Source organism: Vanacampus margaritifer, chromosome 18 (assembly GCF_051991255.1).
Source record: "Vanacampus margaritifer isolate UIUO_Vmar chromosome 18, RoL_Vmar_1.0, whole genome shotgun sequence".
NCBI classification, from domain to species: Eukaryota; Metazoa; Chordata; class Actinopteri; order Syngnathiformes; family Syngnathidae; genus Vanacampus; species Vanacampus margaritifer.
The window spans coordinates 1,970,142-1,989,252 of NC_135449.1; the positions used below are offsets into that span (position 1 = coordinate 1,970,142).

General features: G+C 42.9%; 4 protein-coding genes and 1 long non-coding RNA gene across 9 annotated transcripts in view; 2 read left to right on the plus strand and 3 right to left on the minus strand.

Annotated features, from left to right (window-relative positions):
• bccip (BRCA2 and CDKN1A interacting protein) overlaps positions 1-5,980 on the plus strand; it is a 33,515-nt gene extending 27,535 nt beyond the window's left edge. Inside the window, exons 5-12 of the mRNA XM_077551220.1 lie at positions 347-454; positions 3,464-3,723; positions 3,900-3,974; positions 4,067-4,147; positions 4,595-4,681; positions 4,762-4,949; positions 5,067-5,244; positions 5,366-5,980. Coding sequence (XP_077407346.1) covers positions 3,583-3,723; positions 3,900-3,974; positions 4,067-4,147; positions 4,595-4,681; positions 4,762-4,949; positions 5,067-5,244; positions 5,366-5,536 — 921 coding nt within the window. The 5' untranslated portion in view covers positions 347-454; positions 3,464-3,582 and the 3' untranslated portion in view covers positions 5,537-5,980. The remainder of the gene's footprint in view (positions 1-346; positions 455-3,463; positions 3,724-3,899; positions 3,975-4,066; positions 4,148-4,594; positions 4,682-4,761; positions 4,950-5,066; positions 5,245-5,365) is intronic.
• On the minus strand, positions 35-2,941 carry uros (uroporphyrinogen III synthase). Of its 3 annotated transcripts, XM_077551225.1 has the most exons (10): positions 2,814-2,936; positions 2,481-2,554; positions 2,318-2,401; positions 2,145-2,235; positions 1,926-2,000; positions 1,615-1,689; positions 1,374-1,457; positions 707-792; positions 503-601; positions 35-436 (listed from the first exon to the last, which is right to left on the minus strand). In XM_077551225.1, the coding sequence occupies exons 2-10, from the start codon at positions 2,541-2,543 to the stop codon at positions 314-316; spliced, it is 780 nt and encodes a 259-aa protein (XP_077407351.1). In that variant the 5' UTR covers positions 2,544-2,554; positions 2,814-2,936; the 3' UTR covers positions 35-313. The 3 variants fall into 3 exon arrangements, with proteins under 3 accessions (XP_077407351.1, XP_077407349.1, XP_077407350.1); XM_077551223.1 differs by having other exon boundaries at positions 35-601; positions 2,814-2,941; XM_077551224.1 differs by having other exon boundaries at positions 35-601; positions 2,834-2,927.
• dhx32a (DEAH (Asp-Glu-Ala-His) box polypeptide 32a) lies at positions 5,002-12,334 on the minus strand. 2 transcript variants are annotated; one of them, XM_077551195.1, is made up of 11 exons: positions 11,919-12,333; positions 11,062-11,255; positions 10,587-10,962; positions 10,290-10,520; positions 10,113-10,206; positions 9,708-9,857; positions 8,199-8,390; positions 7,888-8,028; positions 7,625-7,815; positions 7,365-7,555; positions 5,002-6,711 (listed from the first exon to the last, which is right to left on the minus strand). In XM_077551195.1, exons 1-11 carry the CDS (start codon positions 12,228-12,230, stop codon positions 6,549-6,551), a joined length of 2,235 nt encoding a protein of 744 aa, XP_077407321.1. In that variant the 5' UTR covers positions 12,231-12,333; the 3' UTR covers positions 5,002-6,548. The 2 variants fall into 2 exon arrangements, with proteins under 2 accessions (XP_077407321.1, XP_077407320.1); XM_077551194.1 differs by having other exon boundaries at positions 7,625-8,028; positions 11,919-12,334.
• The window catches only part of LOC144038623 (uncharacterized), a 33,601-nt gene continuing 26,387 nt past the window's right edge, over positions 11,898-19,111 (plus strand). The window contains exons 1-2 of the long non-coding RNA XR_013289254.1: positions 11,898-12,061; positions 16,059-16,304. This is a non-coding gene — a long non-coding RNA (uncharacterized LOC144038623). The remainder of the gene's footprint in view (positions 12,062-16,058; positions 16,305-19,111) is intronic.
• The window catches only part of adam12a (ADAM metallopeptidase domain 12a), a 43,242-nt gene continuing 36,991 nt past the window's right edge, over positions 12,861-19,111 (minus strand). For both annotated transcript variants that reach the window (XM_077551185.1, XM_077551184.1), the window contains 7 exons: positions 18,975-19,052; positions 17,876-17,984; positions 17,667-17,802; positions 17,466-17,580; positions 16,049-16,264; positions 14,891-15,003; positions 12,861-14,565 (listed from right to left, as the gene is read on the minus strand). In XM_077551185.1, the coding sequence (XP_077407311.1) occupies positions 14,487-14,565; positions 14,891-15,003; positions 16,049-16,264; positions 17,466-17,580; positions 17,667-17,802; positions 17,876-17,984; positions 18,975-19,052 (846 nt within the window). In that variant the 3' untranslated portion in view covers positions 12,861-14,486. The remainder of the gene's footprint in view (positions 14,566-14,890; positions 15,004-16,048; positions 16,265-17,465; positions 17,581-17,666; positions 17,803-17,875; positions 17,985-18,974; positions 19,053-19,111) is intronic.

The following is a 19,111-nucleotide window of genomic DNA, read 5'->3' on the forward strand; positions in this document are numbered from 1 at the left end:
TTTTGAATGGACTTTGAAGAACACCCACTTTGAACCGGCTCAAGCGCAATCTTTAATTAACAAGACCACACAAACAACTAAAAAAGATCCACAATAATACAACAATATACACACATATGTCACGGCTTTGGGATTCAGTATAAACAATACAATTGACATACAAAACCAGCAAGAAGAATTTCAAATATACATTCACAGGACATTATATTAGGTACACCAGCAGGACGGGCAACCAATTTACATGCAATCCAGATTAACAGGAAACACAAACAATACGATTTGGGCAACTAGATCAGTGATAAAAGTCGGATGGTCATTTTAGCGCTTTGCTTATTGCCTCCGCCAGGTGCTGCGCGGTTGGCTTCTCGGCGGTGCAGCAGACGCTCAGACCCGCCGCCTGCATGGCGTCCCGTGTGGTAGGCCCGATGGCGGCAAACTGCACACAACGAGGGAGGTGACTGATGGATTCAATTGTGCATCTTTGTTGTATATCCAGCTTTACCCTTATTTGCATTAGCTGCTCGCCGGCTAGCCCGCGTAAGGCCTGCAGGCAGAAGTGGACTCCCGACGGGCTGAAGAAGGCCACACTAGCCGGGGGGCCCTAAAAGTGACAATGAAAAAAAAAAATGGAGACGGGACGTGCACTGTATAAGCGAGAGATGCCTTGAGATAAATAATGCGCAACATAGCGAGAGTTGAGTTTGACCTGTGCTGCAAAATAGTCGGTAAGATTCTTGCCCACGTCAGGATGCTCGGCTGTTTGATAGACAGTCAATGTCTCAAGGGGGACCCCTAGTGGACAAAACAGGAAGTGCTCATCACAAAATGGATATTGAATAATCCCATGCAGGAAATTAGGATTTACTCTATTTCCATCATATCCTATGGGGGGGACTTTCAAAACATGAAGATATTGGAGATTGTTCTCAAAGAAGCACCATTAGAGAAAATTACAGCTTTTGTTTTGCGGTAATTTAGCTCTTTGACTGCCAGACGTTTTCAGAAAAGGGATGCCGTGGGTGCCAGCCGATTTAAGCATTTTTGACTGATCTTTCAAGGTCCACAGAAAATTATGTGTTTGAACTATGGAAACACACATACTGCCAAAAGAAAGATTGGACTCTCATCTTTCATCAGAAAAAAAAGTTTGTTTCTACCTTATTCCGTTTTTCAGTAATCAACAATAGAAAATGGTTAGTTTCACCTCTGTTTTGAAAAAAAAAAACATCTTTTAACGTCTTTGGCACTCCTCCATAGGATTTTATTAAACGTTATTTAACGTTTTTGGCAGTCAAAGAGTTAGTGACTATTTTTTTTAATGATATATCCATTTTAAGTTTGCTTTTTTTTTTTTGTATAAAAGGACATTTCACCATTCTCCCTCAAAGCCATGGGCAGAACTTCTCGTTTGATGGAGCCACAGGGGAAGAAAAGTGGGGATATATTGCTGTCCTCTCCTGCACAGACAGGGAAACGTTAATTTGACATACCTTACAGTACTTCCAATTAAGTTATTCCTTTGTATAAATGGGCATCACATATTATCTAATTAATCAATTAATAACCCAGCCCTTCTTCTAACACCGAAATCGACTGAAAACCACGTCACCGTACGTTCAATGATGACACGCGACAGGACCTCCGCAGTCCCCGTGTCCTCGCCAAGTGGGTTCAAACCAAGGTGGCGTACTGCAGAGAAGAAGAAAAAAGTGACACAAACACAACGTTTTGTTATCATAGTCAGCAACAGTCGGTCGCTTCCCGTCACCAGGAACTACCCTAAAAGAACAACAAAAGGTGGCGCACACTTCAGGAAGGTGCTGCACCTGCTCGGGAACAATAATAGTGCATCGCAGCAAGTTGTGACTTGTGCTAACAGCGCTAACGGCACCTCGCACGTTCATGTCGGTGGCAGGTGACTTTACCTAAGGCGGCCGTCGCTTTCCCCACCACAAAAACCGACTTTGAGTTCCACTTGTTTTTTGCCGTGCGCTCCCATTCTGTGGAAAAAGACACAAAAGCGTTATTTTCTTACACTTGTGTGAGAGGTTATTCATTCTTTTTTTGACACTTTTCCGGACATGTTATTTTAACATCTGAAACAGGAGTGGGTTCTCCATATGAAATTTTCCATCTTGTCTCACCTTCTCGTTTGTCCTCTAAGCACATCTTCACTGCTTCCACTGCTCTCGGGCTTGTAAATATGAGGCCACCATATTTTTCTGGCTGGAAAAGCTTTGGGGAAGATACATTTCCTAGAATTTAAAATGACATTAAAAAAAAGTAATAATACAGCAAAAAAAAAAAGGTTGGTTACCTTCTCTGACAGGGTGTTCAGTGAAACAAACTTAAATGATAGCACAGGTAGAAGCGTTGCTTGCAAGCCACGTGACGTCATCTCCTGCAGAATTGCAAAAACAGAGCATTGACATTTGATTCGACTAAATAAGATGGGTTTGTTATTGTTTTCGTGTCTTTACCCGGATGTAAGGATCAGGCCCTTGGTCGCCATCTCTTGGCTCCTTTAGAAGCAGCACATTCATCTTGATAAAGACTGCAGAAATTATATATCATAAATTGACTATTTATAGTATAGTCGAGATTTTGCGGGGGAAATGAATGGAGCTGTCATCAAGAAGTGCAGTGAAGTGAGAACGAAGGAGGGCGTGAATGCATAGAAGGCTAAACTACACCCAACAGCTGTTAGTTTACTGATAACAACATAGTAGTTTGGATAGAAGCTTTTTGATGATCTTATTCACTCACAAATTTTTCATAAAAAACACAAAATTCAATTAGGAGAAGCCACCTACTTGCATTACCCGTAACGTACCATGACGTTCGCGTTACATTGTCGCCTAAAAATATGTTAGAAAATCCAACGAAACTTGCTAGCTTGATCACACATCTGAACGCATATAGACCAGTTATTGTAAAGGAGGGGAAGGGGGGGTCATAAAATTTTAAAGTTGACTAATATACTCTTCCCGAGCAAGGCTTGCGCGTTACCGCATATATGCGCTTTATATAAATTCATAAATCTTGTTCTCTAAGAGTGAAGAACAAATGTATTACTGCAAATTGCGAATGAAATTCAGTTAGAATAACTGTCACCCCTCCATGATTAGTTTATCCCAAATGACGACTCGAGTCGCCATTCAGACGCTGACGTAGTACGGCAAGTCGGTGGGAACTACGCTAAATATGAGCCAAAATGGCGTCCGTATAAGCAAGTTTCCGCAAAATATTCGCGAAATTTGAAAAATTTTCCTAGAGTAAAATAAAAGGAGATAGTTTTAAAGGTGAGTAAACATTCCACAAAAAGCAAATGGACGTTTGAACGATTTTAACGATAGTGCAAAAACTTTCGTCAAGTGACAGTGACATTTTGATGTATGGAATGCAAACCCCTACGTTCACGATTGGTTGGCTCTGACGTGTGTCGATATCTATGGTGACGTAGGGCCGACGAGTTTGCGCCAAAATGGCGTCTGCGCACTCACCAGTGTTGCGGGTGACTCTCAAACACGCCCACCCGCTGACTGTGCTTGGGGCTCGAACTCTTCGGCGCATGTTTGCAGCATGGCTTCGTCGGCTAAGAAGAGGGCGGTAGGTCTGGGGGAAAACCCCCAGGAAAGCGATGACAGCTCGGACGAGAGTCCGGAGACAGACGACATTTCCACCGATGAGGACAGCGAATCGTTCGAAGAGGAGCTTAATGAGGTGAGGACATTTTAAACCCGCTTGAATGGATGCTCGGCCTCGTTAGGTTGCTAACGCTAACACGGTTGCATGATAACAGTGCATGACATTAGCCTTGGAGTTCTGTTTATAACATATTTTAATAGTTTGTGCAATTTCTAGGCGCATTAAAACAACCACGTTTATTTGCTATTCAGGTGGTTACGGTGGACTTCGAAGCGTACGCCGTTTCGCACAACCACTTTAATGGCATCAAGAAGCTCTTACAACAGGTTGGTTGGAAGTTAAAGAAAAAAGGAGAGAAAAAAACTTCAAACGTGTCTGCATGCGTTTTGACGGCTCCGCTGGTTTGTTTTGCTCCAAGTTGTTTCTGAAGGCTCACGTCAACACGTCAGAGATAACCGACATCATCATCGAGCAGAACCACGTGGGAAGTGTCATCAAGGTCGGTCGCGTCGACGACTGACTTTTTACTTCGACTGACTTTTGATTTTCGATTGTGTAAAAATAATTGTATTTTATACATTTATAGCACTAAAGAACATGTTTTTATTTCATGCACTTATAAAATGATGCATTTTTTTACGTCTTGATTTGATAATTATTACAATTGTTCTTATATAAAATTTTCGTTTTGTTTTATATATTTCATAACATCTTTATTTTCTTTATTAAAAAAAATTGTGCATTTTAGTTTACTATAACCACTTAACAATTTTGTATTTTTTTCAAATGTTTGTATTCAATGAAATGCTAGCTTTATTGTAAAATTGTATACAAATATTTTACATTATTTTAGAAAAACACAAATATTTGTACAGCAAAATACAATCAAAACAAATGTTGAATAAAAATAAAATTGTAATGTTTTTTTTAAATTTTTATTCCCAAGCAAGCGGAGGTGCCCGAAGACAGCGACGATGACGACCCGGATGAAGTGTTTGGCTTCATCACCATGCTGAACCTGACGGAACGAAAGGTAAGACGGCGCCGCCGTCGTCGTCGTCTCCCGCCCGTCTCGTCGGGCCCCTGCGATGCGTATCGTCTCATCGCGTGCAGGGCGTGCAGTGCGTGGAGCAGATCAAAGAGCTGATCCTGGAGCAGTGCGAGAAGAGCTCGGGCCAAGTCGCCGCCGAGCAGCTGGAGCAGATGCTGGGCGATACCGCCAAGCCCGTCGGCCTGCTGCTGAGCGAGCGCTTTGTCAATGTGCCGCCGCAGATCGCTTTGCCGCTGCACGTGCACCTGCAGTGAGTCGCTGATGGAATTGGTTCCAAAAAACATCACAATTAGCAACAAAAATGACCCATGGGAAGTTTATTTACATTTTTTTATGAGCACAATCAAATGTCCTTTTATTTTGACAGGGATGAGATCTCGGAAGCCGAGCGGACCAACAAGCCCAGTGGGAAGTACCACTACTGCCTGATGATCAGCAAGACCTGCATGCAGGTCAGCAAGACCGTTACCGCCAGAGGGCCTGACCCCACTGACCCCAAGGACGAATACATGTTCATTAACGCTGAGGAGGAGTTCTTCTATGAGGTGCCCAAAACCGTTGACTTCTATTTAATTTAATTAAGCTAAAATGAATCTTATTACATTGATTGTTTTTTTTATTGCCATTGCGAATGTCAACTTTCTGGGTTTCGGTTTCTTCTCGCAGCACGCCGTCTCCACGTTCCACTTCTCGGTGCAGGACGAGGCCGACTCGTGCTTGAGCGGCCGCTGGTCCGTGGACGACGTTCCCATGAAGCCGTTCCGCACGGTCATGTTGATCCCGGTGGAGAGCATTCCCACCATCATGGACAAACTGAAAGAATATCTGACCGTTTGACGACTGGTCGCACGGCAGAATAAATGGCGGGAGGAATTGGGGAAAAATGGACCGTTCGTATTATTGTAAAGATTGAATGCAGTGCGAATGACTTTGCAGCAGAGCAGGTGAGGAAACTTTTGTAAGTACTCTGAATGTTTATTACAAGCAACTTTTTTTTTTTCGTGCTATATTAAGTTTTCTACTCTACTTTATAATATTCTGGCGATTCTAGTTCCAGATGATGACAAATCTACTGGACAGATTCGTCTTCAATTCAAATATTAATATACATTTCATTTATTACAAAAATATTCACAGTATTTTTCTAGTGGAGACGACATCTTGTTTCCAATTCCAGGCTATGCGGCATAAAAACATTGTTCAACAGATTTTTTTTCTTTTTTAGTGAGAATGTCTGCATTGACTTGTACTGGATTCAATTAAATTTCTCACATGATGTTATGCAGTTGTAAAATCATGTTTTACAAAGATTTGATTCTATCTTTTTTTTTTTTTTTTATGATGACTGAGGACGTAGGAAACCCATCGTACTGCCTTTGTCATGCATTTGGGTTTCCCGCGGTAAATGGAAATCCCACATCTTGCTAGCCGTGTTAGCGTTAGCCACATCCTATTTTACAAAGTATTTTTCTTCTAGTGAGGACGGGCAGCAGAAGAAAAAATGAAAAGCTACTGCATGCAGCACAGCAAGAATTTCACAAAACATCTCCAGGTGCTCCTTTTTTTTTTTTTTTTTTTGTCATTTACCGCAAGACAAGAATTACAAATATAAAAGAACTTATGAATCTAAAAGTGTTCCATATTAGTTTTTTTTTTTTTTTTTTTAAACTTTAAATTCCCCCCACCCCCACCCAATTTTTATTATTATTATTATTATTTATTTTTATTTATTTTTTAAAGACCACCTTATTGTATAACAAGTGACCGCCTGCTGTGGCTCTTTCCTTTTTTTCTGACTACCACTTTGTGAAACATTTGAATAATCCCACCCCAAATGAAAAGCAACCCCTCATTGGACGACGCAGCGATCGGTAGAGCGCACGCCGCTGCTGCCGCTGTCGTCCTTGCGGGTGCTGGCGGTGGCGTGCGGGTCCAGCATGTGCCGCAGGATGTCTTTGCTCTCGCTGTGGGGCAGGTTGTAGAAGTAGTAGAGTGGAACCGTTTGCGTGAAGCTGCAACAGGGGAAGGAAATGAAATGACATTGACATGGCAGATCAACAGGGCTGGGTTTTACAAATCGAATCATCGATATGGAAACGATTTTCCTTTGAGCCTGATATCGATTCATGATATCTCGTTTTTCCACTAAATTCATAAGAAAATAGAATTTTAAAGGTCATTTTTTTTTGTATCTAACTGTTCTTGAAATTTATTGGTCACATGAATTTAGAAGTATTTTGTTTTACATTAATGAAAGACCTAATTGCACTTTAAGACCACTCAGAATCTTGATGAACAATTATTGAATTATTTAACCATTTACGGCCTATGCAAAATTTTAATTTGGAATTTGTGGAGCTTTTAATCATGCACTTGATCTAAAAGCCCTAATTATAACACTAAATCATTTAACCAGTTACTTCCTCCGCAAAATTCAATTTGGAATAAATGTTTGTGGAGTTTTTATTATGTCCTCGATATTTAAGAGGACTTGATGTTCCATAATTAATCAATATGGGCTTGAAGTGAATCAAACCAAATCGGGGGGGGGGGCAAAAAATCGAGATCGAATCAAACTGAGCTCTTGTGAATCGAAATCGAATCGACTGAGGAAATTAGAATCGATACCCAGCCCTAATGATGAATATGAATCGCTACGACTCACACTTGCGGCGAAATCTGGGTGACGATCCGCATGTAGTTGTTTTCCGCCAACGTGTACTCGTGGAACAGAACCCACTCGGGCAGCCCAAGCTTGTTCACGCACGGCCCGTAACCGGATAGCGGGTGCACCTGGGCCACGTGCTTGTGCGCGAGGATCAGGTAATTTCCCGAGCCGTCCACGTCCCGAGCCACCTTTTTAAGAAGGAGAGCGAGCGGAAAATGAAATTTTGAGGCGGGAATTGCGGGATTTGGCCAACGCACCTGCATGAAGAAGCCCGCCAGCAGCGCTCGCTTCAGGTCGGCTGCGTTCTTCCTGCTGCCAAAAGCCGCTTCCGAGACGGGCAGCTCGATCCGCTTCAACGTGTCGCTCAGCTCCGCCCGGATGCTCTCCGCCGTCCGGAGGGCCGAATAGTCCAGGAAGTTGTCCCGGCACCAGTTTTCAACACGGAAATCTATGAAATCAAATAAAAACTGAGAAGCTCCCAAGAAATACACTTCAGCCATAACCTGACATTGTGTTTTACACGGATCCTTCTGGCTTCTCTTGAAGGCGTCGAAGATGTTAATGAGGGTGAAGTGGTCGCCTTCGCGGTGCTGGAATTTCCTGTGACACTGCGAGGCCTCGTGGCTCATTCCGGACCGAGGCTCCAGGAAGCAGGTCGGCGCTGAAGAAGAAAATACGCAATCCATTTGTTGAATTCTGACTTTAAAGTCAGAATCCTGACAAACTTTTATATATTTTTTAAAAATGGTCCCCGAAGGCACCATGTGAGTGCCTGGCGATTGGTGGAGAAGCAGGAAGCGAGCGGTGGGCGCGCCAAATTTCAGAGGGTACCTGAAAGCATCGCCGCCACGGTTAGCATCTCGCTGACGCAGTCGAACTCGCAGGACGCCAGCAGCGCTTTGGCCAGCTGAGGCTCCAGCGGGATTTCCGACATGACGATGCCGATCTCGGAGAGGTCGCCGTCGTCGTCCAGAGCGGCCAAGTAGTCCAACTCCTCCAGGGCCTGCATGAGGCTCTCGGGGTCTGAGCCCAGGGAGGAAAACAGAAGCCCGGCTATGTAACAAAACTTTTTGGGCCCTCTTTCTGCATGTGTGATGATTGGCAACTGAAGAGGAACTGACAAAAAACGACTCCATGTAAATGAGAGGTGTCCAAGCTACGGCCCCGGGGCCATACTTTTTTTTTTTTTTCCATTTCTCGGCCCGCTCAGAAATATTGTAGTTTGGGAATTTTTTCTTTTAGTTAGTTTTTATTCATTTTCACGGCGGTTCTGTTATTTTTTTTATATTTTTTTATGCTCACTTTTGCTTTACTTTGATTAGATTTAGTATTAGTTTTAGTTTTTTTTTTGGGGGGGGGGGTGAATTATGTGCAATATTTAATAAACACTGATAAAATGAAAAAAGTTTTTTAAAAAGTAAAAAATGGCCCTTTTGCATCTTATTATTTTTCTGTATGTGGCCCTCGGAGGACAAAGTTTGTCGGCATAATTCTAATGATTAGTTTTAGTATTAGTTTTAGTTTTTTGGGGGGGTGGGGGGTGAATTATGTGCAATATTTAATAAACACTATGATAAAATGAAAAAAGTTTTTTAAAAAGTAAAAAATGGCCCTTTTGCATCTTATTATTTTTCTGTATGTGGCCCTCGGAGGACAAAGTTTGTCGGCATAATTCTAATGATTAGTTTTAGTATTAGTTTTAGTTTTTGTGGGGGGTGAATTATGTGCAATATTTAATAAACACTATGATAAAATGAAAAAAGTTTTTTAAAAAGTAAAAAATGGCCCTTTTGCATCTTATTATTTTTCTGTATGTGGCCCTCGGAGGACAAAGTTTGTCGGCATAATTCTAATGATTAGTTTTAGTATTAGTTTTAGTTTTTGTGGGGGGGTGAATTATGTGCAATATTTAATAAACACTATGATAAAATGAAAAAAGTTTTTTAAAAAGTAAAAAATGGCCCTTTTGCGTCTTATTATTTTTCTGTATGTGGCCCTCGGAGGACAAAGTTTGTCGGCATAATTCTTGACCAATAAAGAGCAAGTGAGGCAAACGACCAATCACGGAGTGCGACCACATTGTTCCCGAACAAGAAAGCTTTGCGCAATCACTAACGAGCTGTCCCCCTTTTATGCCAAACAATGCCGGCCAGTCGGCTCACGTCTGCTCGGGTCAGTCACGCCTCGACGGGCCCAAACAGACCGAGTTGGTCTGAGCACACAAAAAAAAAGAGCCCGTTTCGTGGGAACGACTCGAACGAGACATCCCCCCCCACCCCCCCCCCCCCTCTCAAATGTTTTTAGCAGACCATTATCTTAGCGTTTTCCCGCCAAGCTCACCGGGTCGCTGGATGAAGTCGCACTGGGCCAAACCTCCGATCTCCATCCTCTTCAGGAAGAGAACGGTGGCCGTGATGTCGACCTCCAGGATTTGCAGCGACCTCCGCGCGGGAAGTTGGCCGTCCCCGGCATATAAACAGAAACATTTCCCTGTGACGGAAACATTTGCGAGATGTTTTCGGGGGTGGTGAAAGATTGTGGGTGGTGTCTGGTTGGTGCTGGATTTCATCTTTCTTTCCTTTGATCCTTCCTCTGGTCTCCTGACAACTTCGTGACTCTGGCGGGACTCTTTTTTTAATTTTTAACAGGTTTTAGGTGAATGAAAGAACACAAACACACCAAGACGCCAACAGATGGCGACAAAACAATATTTGAAAAGCGCCACTATGCAAGAATTCAGCGTACCTGCTGGTCCGCACAGCTTTCTGCGTAGTTGTGCCTGACAGCGACTGATGGGCTGCAGCGCCTCGGAGTTGGCTCTTATTCTCGGGTTGTACACCTTCCAAAGTCAACAACTTCAATTCAGACTCACACATTCTGGGCCAGGGGGGCGTAACTAACCTGCTAGCAATCCCAGGTTACCATTTTCTTCTGGACTCCGCAGTCAACCACAAAGTTGACGGACTCCGCGGCCCACCACGCGTCCTCCCCGTGTCGGGTGGTCAGGAAAACTCTTCTGGTTTTCCCCCGCTCATCTGGCAGAGACCCAAATGCTCCCCGGCTTCGTCCCGGGACCACAGGAACCATCTGTCCCAGGTGTGCCCCGAGCCTGGTTCCTTCTTTCTGCAGGATGCTCAGGCCGCAGCGCGCCTCCTGCGGAAGGAGGCAGATCTTAGACCGGTTTGAAATCTGACTGACAGGAAAAAAAAAAAAACGCACCTCCTCCGATGCCAAAAACACGAGGATATCGCCATCCTCCTTGGTGCGATGGATCTCCAGAACCAGCCTCAGAGCCGAATAGAAGTAGTCTTTCCCGCCCCCGATGTGTACCGTCTCCGGGAGACTCGACCCAGTTGACTCCAGACTGATGATCGGGGCTCCCCGGAAGTGCTTCCGAAGGCTGTCAGTCAGCGGCGGCGCGGTGAGGACCACCACCCGCAGTTCGGGCCTGTGCGCCAGAACGTCCTTCAGGAGGCCCAGCAGGAGGTCGGTGCTCACCGTCCTCTGGTGGGCCTGGTCGATGACGATCACGCCGTAGTGCTCCAGAAAAGGGTCGGACATCATCTCTCGGAGCAGGATGTCGTCGGTGCAGTACCTGAGAAGACACATGAGCAACTTTAGAATCAAGATTCAGAACCAAGTTTGGTCTTGGACAAGGTAGTGCATGTGTGTAAAAGAGGGCCGGCGTGCCGACCTGAGAACCGTGTCGGAGCAGCAGCAAGTCTCCCGGCCCACGCTGTAGCCCACCTCGTGGCCCACGTTTACGTCCATTTCATCGGCCACGCGCAAGGCCAAGTCCACGGCCCGCCGCCCGCCGGCCTGCGTGCACACCACCGTGCCGTAGCGGTAGCGGTTCGACAGGCACAACTCTGCGCACCACTGAGGGATCTGTTGGATTCAAGACAAAATTAAACGTCAACATTTCCATTGAGGTCCCTTCGCAACCCCCACCGCCACGGCCACACCTGTGGCAGCAAAACAAACAGTAAAGTATTTTCTATCCTTTATCTTGCATGTAAAGTCGATATTTGTATCAAAATACTTTGTACAGAATTTAAAAAAATAATAATAATAATAATAATTGCGCGACCCGGAAGAGCAGGAACGTGTTTTCGCAGGAACGTGTTTTCGGCCGGACATTCGTTGCTAACGGACGGCGAAGTAACGCGCCTAAATTAAAAAAAAACACAACTAAATAAAAATTAACCATTTTATTTAAATGACTTTAAAATGGTGTGATTACTGTGGGAAATTAACGACAAAGGAGTTGCTAGGGACGGACGCGGTAAAGTCGAAATGACGTATTATGTTTTTTTTACGAGACAAAAGAAAACACATTTTAATTAATCATATAGCATTATACATATTATACCTATTTTTGCACCTAAAATAATAATAAAAAAACAACAAAAAAACTTTTTGGGTGTATTTATTTAAAAACGTCTTCTTCTTTTTTTAAACAAACATTTATGGTGTGAGTAAATGACAGCTCTCGTTTTAGGGCTGTTGTTGTGGTGCGGGTGTGCCTAATATTGTGTCCAGTCCACTCACCTGCGTGCTCCTGCCAGCGTCGGCGTGCGCGCACACGACCAGCAGCTGCGCGTGAGCGAGCGCGTCGTCGAAACGTCGCCGGAGCGTCCAAACGGGCAGCGTCCTCCTCTCGGCCAGCAGCTTGTAGTACCGCGACGAGAAAGGTAAACCGTCGAAGCGGTTCAGCTCCAGTTCGTCTCCGAAGCAAAAGGGAGCCTCGCCGGCCCGTTCGGCCGCACTTTGGTGCTTCTTTCGGACATCGCTGTCGGTCCACTTAGCGGCACTTTGGCGTTTCGTTTGGGCTTCGTTCGTGGCGACGTCGTCGTCACTCATGACGCGTTTAAGTGCGAGTCCGAAATGTCAACGTTCCAAATTGACGTGACGAAGGTGCTCCGTCCACACAAATGCACGTAATGCCCTGATTGTCCCGACTGACCATGAACGCCCCACCCCCATTTGCGTCGCATGTGTTCTCATTAATACTGGTGTGCTCTCGAAGAAAAAAAAAAGTTACAGTGTTAAACGAAAACAAAAAACACTGGATGTTTTGACCATTTTCTATTTATTATAAACGAATGCTCTAAATGACGTGCATTTGGGAGTTATAAATAGTTTATGGAGTCAAACAAAATATACAGTATTGTCATCTACTAATAAACAGCAACATCAGAGAAACTGATCATGTTCCAGTGGTCTCTTCATTTTTCAAAATTGTTCATAAATAAATACGCAATAAGTAACTATTTTATTTATTTCAATATTGTCAAATACGTTCATAATTATTAATGTGTTTTACATTTAAAGAATTTCTTACACTAGAAATCTGTAGAAAAAATATACTGTATATAAAACAAGCTGCTTTGGTGTCTTTACACAATTAATAAAGTAAACCATGTAAATAGTGTAAAAATCATAAGAATAGTGCCCCCCCCCCAAAAAAAAAAATAGACACATGGAGAGAAGGACACTTTGGACAGTGTTTACTGCACATAGGATGTATCAAACAATTGACTTAGAAAAACATGTGTTCACCTGTAACACAACACAACACACACTCACACACACGAGGTCTCACCACGCAAACATTTTTTTTCTTAAAAAAAGAAGAAGCAAAAAGCAGTAAAAGTAGTGCATGGTCACAACCTAAATTGTATCAAAAGTAACAAAAGTTCAGTCCCATTTTCAATTTAGGCTTTTTTTTTTCTTCTCTTTGTCGCTCACGTGTGATTTCACCAACAAAACAACACAACAATAAGAACAGGCAAAATAATGTGGTACGTTTGCATGAGATGTTCAAAGATGATGACAGAAAACAGGAGTATTTTACGAGGTGTCGAAAAGCAGAGCAGTCATTCGCAGGCTTCAAGTTTAGTTAAGCATTGCACAAAAGTTGGCAGCCAGTACTTGCCAAAAAAAATAAATCACAAATGTTACCTTTTACTCAGGCTGCTATGAGGATCACGTTTTAAAGTAAAAGTGCTAGAATAAAAAAAAAAATGTGATTGGAAAACAAAAGTGTAAAAAAAGAAAAACTTCTTGACAAAAAAATGCCACGAGTTTAAAGTTAAAAAAATATGACTGACAAAAAAAAATCTTGTTAAAAAATCGCGACGCAACTAAAAATGCAAGTGCGAAAGTAAATGTTGTTGTTTTTTAAAGACAGATAAAAAATATATGCTGTATAAAAAAAAAAAAATGCAACAAAAAACTGTAACTATAAAGAATATTGACTGAAAAACACTGCAGGTACAAAAAAATGTTGACTGATAATAATAATAATAATTAAAATAAAAAAAATCTGACTATGAAAAGTCAAAAAAATGATGGGGTGGAAAATGACTGGCTTTTGCCAAATAGGGTTGAAAACATGTTTACAAAATTGACAGGAAAGAAAAATGTGATGGGTTGAATTTCATAAAAAGGTGACAAAAAAATGACGCTGTGTAAAAAAAGGCAGCGCAGCTTCAACACCTGCGCATCCTCATCACATTGATTGGCCTCGACGTTGACCGATTCCTCACTCCGATTGGCTCTTGCCGTTCAGTCATTAGCATTGGTGTTCACCTACTTTTTCCCTTTACTGTACGGTGTTGCCTTGACTTACGAGTTCACTTTATTCTGTAACCAAGCTCAATTTATTCATATGCCAAATCGAATGTGCCCATTAAAATGAATTGAAATTCCAGTAATCCGTTCCAACCATATTAAAAAAATAAACACTTAACACAAACTTTTGAAACAAATTTTGTCTCTCAACAATCACAAAAAATCGACTAACTGTAAGAACGCACAAGTCGGCGCACTCGTAACCCAAGGCAATACTGTTGCTGGCGTCTTTAACATTCCCTTGTTTTTTCAAACATAAACAAGATGATGAAAACAAGACAGCATGGCTTGAATTCTTGGCTCTTAATGTAAAAAAAAAAAAGTGTCAGGCACAGTGCAGTGCGTGGCAACAAATAAATAGGGATCAGATAAATAGTTCACTTGCGTGTACCTGAACTGTTAGCACCAAAGAGGCGTGTCTGGGCCGCCATTTTGAAGGCGGTCCCAAGTGCAAAGGATTCCACCGGCGCTGCGGCAACGTCATCATCTGCTGAACTTGACGTTGGCCACCACGCGGGGCTTGGGCAGCGTGGCCGGCTGCTTGGCCGGCTGCTTGGCCACACTTCCGATCAAAAAGACAAATAGAAAGGAAGACAACTTGTCATGGAGAGTGAAAACGTTTGTAATTTCTAGTGATGCCACAAGATGGCAGCAAAACACTTTTTTTTTTTCTATTAGACACTATTTACTTTTTAATTTGTGTTTTTTTTTGGTAACTATTTTACATTTTTCAGTTTAGAGGACATGAAAAATAGAACTTTAATCCGTAATTCAGTAAAGTGCAAACGATTTCCTTCAAGACTTGAAACCAAAAGAAATGTTGTGAATGTTAACGCTGCTCCATTATGTTCAAAAGTAAGAGGATGACTTTTTTTTAGTAAAGTCACCTTGCTGGGCGGGGGCGCCCGGTTCTAGGTTCGGCTCTAGGTCCAGTTGCGACGTGTGAGGTCCGGGGGTCTGCAGGCAGGGGCTTTTGAGGGGGGCCAGGCCGCTCCGTTTCCTGTCATGAGAGAACAACAATAGCAGCCAATCTCCACAAGAGGGCGCGCCTAGTTCACAAAGTCTATGGAGGGCTTTTTTGGTAACAAAATGAAATTGAAATCAATTAAATAAATTAAATAAAAATATCTATTAGTGATGTTATAGATTGTCCAGTAATTACTGAAATAATTGCTTTTTTTTTTCACTATCCATTTTTAAAAAATGAAGTTAATTCATTTTTTTAAATGTCATATTGTAATTGTATCATTTTATACATATAGAAAGTACATATATTAAAAATACAATATGTAAAATGAATTAAATTGCAATGTTTGTTAATGAATGTGCTGTAGTAACACATTTTCTAACAAGTAATTAAATATTTATTTATTTAATAACTAGTTTTATATTTTCTTTTGTGATTTAAATAATAAACAACAAGACAAAAACGTTTTTTAAAAAACAACAACATTGAAATTATAATTACAAGTAAATTAAAAGTATTAAATGGTTAATTTGAAATTGCCATTAATTACACAATTGAACATATTTTGAGTTATTACTTGGCCAATTCATTTAAAAACTGATTTGATTTATAGTGTATAAATTATATTACATTTGCAATGTTTTATATTTATATGACGTTTTTGCTGCCACCATTGAAAATATAGACAATCAATGACATAGATTTAAAAAAATGTGATCTAATACTGTACCTGTACTGTAAATTGTCCCAAGAATTTTGAAATATTATTTCTGTTTATTCTATGACTATTTTATATATATTTTTAGACGCCTTATATTCACAAAATGCCACGTTTACAATTCCTTATTTCTTTTTAACCCAAATTTCATAAATAGAAACCAATTAAATACATACAAAATAATTCAATCAAAATAGTGTGAAATGTATTTATTTGCATTCATTCATTATCCGTACCGCTTAATTAATTACGATTTAATTCATGGATTAATTTATCCACCAATGAATGAAAATAAGAAATGTGAAATATTGCTTTTTTTGTCGTTGATATCCAAACTATTTGCGGATGATCTGTGCTCACCATCCTGCAGACGTTGAGGCGAGGAGCGCCTCCGAACGCCGCCGCCGTCCTTCTGGCCACCGCCGCCACGTGCACGTGAGGATGAAGATGAGGATGAGGATGAGGATGAGGAGGAGGAGGCGGCGCCGCGGCCAGGGACACGCTAAGCGAGAGAGGCTGGCACTGGGGCAAGCGGCGCAGGCTGTGCGACGGGTACGGCGGCGGCGGGAGCTGAGTCTGTGGCCCGCGGTGAAGATGGAGAACCGGTGACGTCCAGGTCGGAAGAACCCATCAAAACACAAACATTTGCCAGTGAGTGTGTGAGAAGATGAATCCTGGCGTGGTCCCGTTTGGAGGCCCACTAATAAACAATAGGGGTCAAAAATGGACCGATCCACTTTGTGGGTTCATTTGACCCAACACACCGAGGATCGGTCCATTTCTGACCCAACTGTTTTTAGAGTGTGTGTTGGTTTTTAATTCATTCACTGCCATTGACGACTATAGACGTCAAAAATTCATTTCAACTATTTCTATTAGTTTAACCTTTTTTCCACTTTTGTTAACAAGAGTATGAAAACATAGAAAAAATGTATTGTACATTTAGAACAGATATATTTTTTTAAACTAGGGAAGTCAAGTGATTAATTACAATTAAACATTTTAATCGCCTGATGCCCCTAATAAAAATTAAAAAAAAGTAATTGGGGTTGTCAGATGATTACATTTTTTAATTGTAATTAATCGCATGACTTCAATAGTCACCTCACGATTTATCACAAATTTAAAATCTGTTCTAAATGTACAATAATTTTTTTTTCTAGGTTTTCATACTCTTGTTAACAAAAGTGGAAAAAATGTTAAAGTAATAGAAAGAGTTGAAATGAATTTTTGACGTCTATAGCCGTCAATGGCAGTGAATGAGTTCATTGGGAACAAGCTATTGGGAAGATGTTAAATTCTTCCTGATCACCTTCATGTGGCCTTACTTGGTGGTGGCCCACAGCTAAACAGACCCCGCCCGTCTAAGCAGAACCACACAGGAACCCGGTCAAAATATCAGCGCCTTGTGCTTAGTCGCGATCGGGCTGCGGGAAGATGAAACTTACTTGCGGCCTTACTTGGAGGTGGCCCACTGCCAAACAGACCCCCCGTCTAGGCAGAAGCCAGCCAAAACATGAGCATTTTGTGTTTAGACCAGATGTTGGAAGTGTACACATGAGCTCATGTGTCAGCCCCCCCCCGACCACGGGAGGAGGAGGATGACCTCACCTGCACCGCACTCCACATCAAACATGCTCGGGAAAACCTCCATGATCACAACCACATGATTCAAACCCGACTAATGTGCAACAGCTGGGGGGGGGGGTTTGCCTTCTAGTCATCAACGCAAAAATTGGACATGTAACCCTTGACGCTAAACGGGAAGTCAATGTACCTTGAAGATGGTGGCGCCGTGGGGCAGAGGCGGTGCCGGCCGAGACGGGGACGGCACACTCGTTGGCTGGTGCCGCTTGGGAGTGGATGCCACGCCCGTCGAGGCGCTTACGGACCTGCGAAAAACGAGGGGGGGAAAAAAACAAAAAAACGCCCGTCAACTACAAAGATGAAAAGCGGGTCCGTGTTTCAAAACAAATACCTGAGCTTGTCAATCGGGTCCTTCTTGGAGCTGGAGAGAACCCCCCGCAGACTTTTGCGCTTGATGCACACCACCACGGCGCCACCTAGCAGGATGAGCAGCGCCGCCAAGACACCCACCGTAACACGGATGCCATCTGAAAAAAAAAAAAAAAAAAAATGGGCTTCAAGAGACCAAATTGAGATGAAAGCGACTTTTGCTGAGATGACCTGCCAGTCGGACGGGCCCGCTGTCCACGCTGCCCCCGAAACCGGACGCGTCGCAGAAGGGTGGTGCGCGGTGCGCCTCGCAGTGACAGTTCTTGTTGTTGTTGCACACCTGCCCCCCAAAAAAAACAAAACAAGCTGATGTTTATTCACGAATTGTGCTTCCCCAAAAGACGCACCGCCATCGACAGAAAAAAGCGCACCCTCTGCTCAGCACACATCCGAGAAAAAAAAAGTAAAAACAAAAAGTCAATTTCAATCCATTCCAACCTTCAATAACCCCAACATCAATGGTGCATTCCCTCTCATTTTAATTACGCACCAGTTTGACACTTTTTTTTACTCGTGACTGCCACCTCTGGCCCAAAACGTAACTGCAACATTTGTGTCAGTCCCCACAAACATCTGCATTATTATTACTGATGAATTTTGAAGTGGACTGCATTGCGAATTCCCCCAGTTGGTCATTCATTGTGCATTAAAAATTTTTTTTTAAATAAACTCAAAATGAATACACACATTTTGTCACCCCTATTTAAAACCTTTAGGCAAAATAAAGCCCATTTATAGGCAAGTTTAATCACACTCATCCCTTCAATATCCACATTGATGGCGCACCCCCCCCCCCCCCCCAACAAAACCACGGCCACAACATTGGACGCTCCACTCGCACTTCATACCCGTTAGAACTTTCAGAGGAAGAAACAACACAATAGTTTGCAAATGAATGTCACCTTTAGTGTCACCTTTCCCCAAGTGGTGTGAAATCAAATCCTGGCATCAGTATTATTATTATTTTGGGGGGGGGGGGGGTGTCAAGGACGACTGCCCCGGACTGTGATGAATGTCAGCGGGCGCTAATCATAAGTGAAGCCATTACGCTTAATTGAGTGGGCTGCTTTCGCCATCTTGGAAGATTGATTGCGCGACTCCTTAATGACTCCCCGGGAGAAACGGTCGGTGGCGGCGCAAACCCAAAAGTAACCAGAGCAGTTTGTAAACAATCGGATGCGGGGAGTCCTTCCAGGTGGCAGAAAAAGTGACAGCTGATGACGGGGCGGTCGGCGCCCCCCTTGGCACGGGGTTCTGCTGCAAAACTCACCCCTCGGCCGTTGCACTTGGCGGCGCACTCGTGCACCCCGAAAACGCTGACGTTCTGGCACCGGCGGTTCAGGCACATCTGAGGGAACGGCACGAATGTGATGAGAACGACGAGAAGACGGACGATGAGGGGGGGGG